General features: G+C 47.5%; 1 protein-coding gene across 1 annotated transcript in view; it reads left to right on the top strand.

Annotated features, from left to right (window-relative positions):
* Window positions 1–3,817, top strand: part of LOC106941993 (suppressor of tumorigenicity 14 protein-like) — a 15,317-nt gene extending 11,500 nt beyond the window's left edge. The window contains exons 5-13 of the mRNA XM_015025155.1: window positions 681–716; window positions 867–1,095; window positions 1,304–1,440; window positions 1,620–1,717; window positions 1,849–1,949; window positions 2,023–2,156; window positions 2,456–2,560; window positions 2,816–2,923; window positions 3,057–3,817. Of these exons, the coding sequence (XP_014880641.1) occupies window positions 681–716; window positions 867–1,095; window positions 1,304–1,440; window positions 1,620–1,717; window positions 1,849–1,949; window positions 2,023–2,156; window positions 2,456–2,560; window positions 2,816–2,923; window positions 3,057–3,250 (1,142 nt within the window). The 3' untranslated portion in view covers window positions 3,251–3,817. The remainder of the gene's footprint in view (window positions 1–680; window positions 717–866; window positions 1,096–1,303; window positions 1,441–1,619; window positions 1,718–1,848; window positions 1,950–2,022; window positions 2,157–2,455; window positions 2,561–2,815; window positions 2,924–3,056) is intronic.
* The last annotated feature ends 608 nt before the right edge of the window (window positions 3,818–4,425 follow it).

Below are 4,425 nucleotides of genomic sequence, written 5' to 3' on the forward strand. Positions count from 1 at the left end.
GATCTAGAGTTATAGATCTAGTGACATATCTATAGTTATAGATCTAGTGACATATCTATAGTTATAGATATAGAGTTACAGATCTAGAATTATAGCTCTAGTCTGGAACAAACTTCCAGAAAACTGTAAAACAGCTGAAACACTGAGATCCTTTAAATCCAGACTAAATCCCACCTGGTTAGTTTTATTTGAAACGTGATCAATGATCAATTTATTGACGGCATCGACTTAATGTCACGTTTTGATTGTTGATTCTCTGCTGCATGACTTTGTGTTATGATGTAAAGCTCTTTGAAATGACTTGCTGCTGAAATGTGCTATACAAATAAAATTTGATTGATTGATTGGCGTCGCCACGGCGACCAACCAGAGAAACTTTGAGGCAGACGGAAACTAACAGAGTCCCTCAAATTAAAACAATTTGGGATATCAGAACTGACTCCCAGAGACGGTGTCCCACACCCTGAGACGGTGTCCCACACCCTGAGACGGTGTCCCACACCCTGAGACGGTGTCCCACACCCAGAGACCCCAACCTTTTTTGGATGTTTGGATGAGATGGATCCGGTATCAGAACCTCTGATACTGGTGCTGATGCCACACACACTTTGGCAGATCTGTTTTACACTCCCGGAGAAATGTTCTGGTGGTTCTGATTAAGGTTCTGCTGTGTTTTACAGCACTGGACCCCCGGCTGACCAGGACCAACATGTCTGGTGAGAGACTTCACACTTAAGCAAAACTTTGGTTCTGGTTCTACTGAAGCCCTTATGCTGAGGCTCAGGAGCAGAAACTGGGTCTGGTTCTGGAAGAGATCCGGTTGGATCCGGGAAGAACCGTTCATCCAAACGTGGTTGATTTTTCAGAGGAAGCTCCAATCAGCGTCCACGTGAGGAAGAATGGCCGCATTGATTCTCCCGGGTTCGCCAACGCCCCCTACGCCCCCAACATGGCCCAGAAGTGGCGGCTCCGAGCCGACCCGGGTCACCGAGTCCGCTTGGACTTCCACACCCTGATCCTGGAGGACGACTGTGAGCAGGACTTCATCCAGATCTATGACTCACTGGCTCCCATCCGGCTCCGCCTCCTCACTGAGTGAGTCCCGTTTTTTCTTTCCTCACCTGAACCGCAGGTGAGTGACATCACTGGTGGGCGTGGTCAGAGGAGTAAACAGAAAGGCTCTGGTTCCGGCTCAGATGCCTGAGACATTTCCTCTAACAGGAAGTAGCTCCTTCTTCTTCCTGGAGACGTTTTCTCTTCAGAAGGTCTGGGTCGGCTGAGGTCTCTCTGTCTCCCCCTGCAGGCAGTGTGGATACCCGCATGGCTCCCTGGCCTTCGTGTCGTCTGGGAACGTCATGCTGCTGATGCTGGTCACCAGTCAGGACAAGAACTTCCCCGGATTCAGAGTCTTCTACTCCCAGGTTCCTGCAGCCAGCGGAGGTAAGAAGTTCAGATGAACCCATTCGTTTCTGGTGAACTGGTTTGTGTTCATAGTTCACCAGTGATGTTCAGATGGTTGGTGTTTTTGGGTTTCCTCTTGTTGGACCTCCTGGTTCTGTCTGGTTGTGGGGTCAGTAGCTCCTGTTCTCTGTCCAGTCTGACATTTGACCTTCTCTCAGATTGCGGCGGGACACTGAGAGGAGAACGAGGTTCGTTCTCCTCGCCGTTTTTCCCGGCCAACTATCCTCCCAAAGCGGACTGCAGCTGGAGCCTCCAGGTGAGTCCTGCAGCTCCGCCCGTTCGTTTCTTCCAGGATTACAAGAAACGAATGATAAAAACCCACAAGATGTCTTTTATTGGACTAAAACCCAAACAGCCCTGGGCTGCGGTAACGTCGTTTACTTTCAGGTTCCTGAGGGAAGGTTTGTGAAGGTCCAGTTCCAGAGGTTTTCTGTAGGGAAGGACGGATCGCCGTGTCTCCATGACTACGTGACGATTGACGAGAAAAGGTAAGGAAGCTTCTGGCCTATGGGATGTTCTGAATGGTCCGTCCGCAGAACCCGACTGGATCTCCTCTTCCAGATTGTGTGGCAGCCAATCAGAATCCTCCGTGTTCATCAGCCAGAGCAACAAGATGAGTGTCGGCTTCAGGTCAGACCGGGGGCTCGTCTACCCGGGCTTCAGCGCCCGGTTCGAGGCCTTCGTCCCCACCGACCGTAAGCACATCATTTTATAATAATGACAATAATAGTAATGATCATAATAATGATAATAATTATTATTATAATGATAATAATTATTATTATAATAATGATAATAATTATAATGATAATAATGATAATTATTATTATTATTATGATAATGATAATAATAATGATAATAGTTATAATTATAATGATAATTATTATTATAATGATAATTATAATGGTAATAATAATAATTATAATGATAATAATTATTATAATAATTATTATAATAATAATTATAATAATGATGCTGTTCTCTCGTTGAGCAGCTTGTCCTGGGAAGTTCAGGTGTGGCACCAACCTGTGCATCAACACGACGCTCCGCTGCGACGGCTTCAACGACTGCGGCGACAACAGTGATGAGATCGACTGCAGTGAGTCCACACGGCTGGTCACGTCGCCCCCTGCTGTCTAGGAGGAGCAATCAGTGCAGACAGTGACTTGCTGTTGTGCTGGCTTTCTGCTTACCTTGACATTGGAGTTATGAGCTGAATTTGACGCGGTGACTGATTGATGACGAGGATGACCTGAAATTAATGGATGAATGGAATCTGATCTGTAAACATGTTTATAAAGTGTTTTTGGTCTGCTGCGGACCCGAGGGCTGATCCTGCTCGTTTCTGTCACAGCCTGCGCGGCGATGCAGATGAAGTGCAAGAACAACATCTGCAAGGCAAAGTTCTGGATGTGTGACGGCGTGGACGACTGCGGCGATAACTCTGACGAAGATGGCTGCGGTGAGGAATTCCTCTGGACCGATGCGAGCGGCCGGCCCGCTCAGCCTGCAGAACCGGAACACCCGCCGAGCGCCGGTGTTCCGGTTCTGGTTCCAGAGGTTCCTCTGAGCTCAGTGTTTCTTCTTCTCTGCAGGGAAATGCGGCGCCGCAGAGTTCTCCTGCAGGAACGGCCGCTGCGTCTCCAACGCGCTGCGATGCGACGGCAGAGACGACTGCGGCGACGCCTCCGACGAGTCCGCATGTCAGAAATGTAAGGACACCAGAAACGGGTCAGAACCAGGTCAGAACCGGTTTGGACGGCATTGTGCTGCAGGAGACGTACAGTGAGGTCGTCAGGGATGGACATACTAAGGTGGCGTTGACTGGATGCTCAGTTGGTTCTAATGGGCCCAAAGTGCCCAGTAGAAATCCAGGCTCATCAGACCAGGCAACGTTTTCCAATCCTCTCTTGTCCAGTTTTGCTGGTCCTGTGTGAACTGCAGCCTCAGAAAGGAGGCGCCGGTCTGGTCATCTGCTGCTGTAGCCCCTCTGTCTTAAGGTTTGACGTGTTTTGCATTCAGAGACGCTCTTCTTCACTCGTTAGAACTCGGTCGTAACAGCTGGTTATTTGAGTTTCTGTTGCCGTTCTATCGGTTCAAGCCAGTCTGTCCGTTCTCCTCTGACCTCTGACCTCTGGCATCAACAAGACTTTTGCGCCCACAGAGCTGCCGCTCACTGGATATTTTCTCCTTTTGGACCGTCCTCTGTAAACCCTGGAGATGGTTGTGGGTGAAAATCCCAGTACATCAGCAGTTTCTGAGACACTCAGGCCAACAGCCATCAAAGTCTCTTATCTCCTTTCTTCTCGTTTTGATGCTCAGTTTGAGCTGCAGCAGGTCGCCGTGGCTACCACAGGTCACCAGGTATTTTACTGAAAATATTCAGTAAAAAACGGAATATTTTCCGTATTTTACTGGTTGTTTTTTTAAACGATGGGAAAATTGAAAGCCCATCTGTCATTTGACAGGTTATAATTCACACCCCAGGCATTAGACTTAACCCAAAGAGTTCATCACAGAGGCACTGAAAACCAATCAGTGAAATAATCCTTTCTGAAAATCACCTCCTGGACTCTGAACTAACTGCGTCTCTCTGACCGGAGCTGACGGCCTGTTGAAGAGTTACGGACCGGAGGCTTTGGAGCGTCTGGTTAGGAAGAGCGTTCAAAACCTTTGGTAGAAACGGAGCCTTTAATTCCAGACCAGAGAAAACTGAAGAGATGCAACGTTGAGTTAATCCATTTATAGTCTAAAAGACTATAAATAGTAGTTTATCCTGAGGAAAAAGGCGCAGAATTTCATTAGACCGTAACATGCACAGTGCGCTGCGCAACCGATGCGGACGCGAAGAATTAAACTGAACTCATTCACCTCTAAAAACTATTAAAAATTGAAGTGATAATCCTTTAAATCAGTGTTTTTCAACCTTTTCTGAGCCAAGGTACATTGTTTTAATTGAAAAAA

Source organism: Poecilia latipinna, unplaced genomic scaffold (assembly GCF_001443285.1).
Source record: "Poecilia latipinna isolate Pla-1442-1.1 unplaced genomic scaffold, P_latipinna-1.0 Scaffold3976, whole genome shotgun sequence".
Lineage (NCBI taxonomy): Eukaryota > Metazoa > Chordata > Actinopteri > Cyprinodontiformes > Poeciliidae > Poecilia > Poecilia latipinna.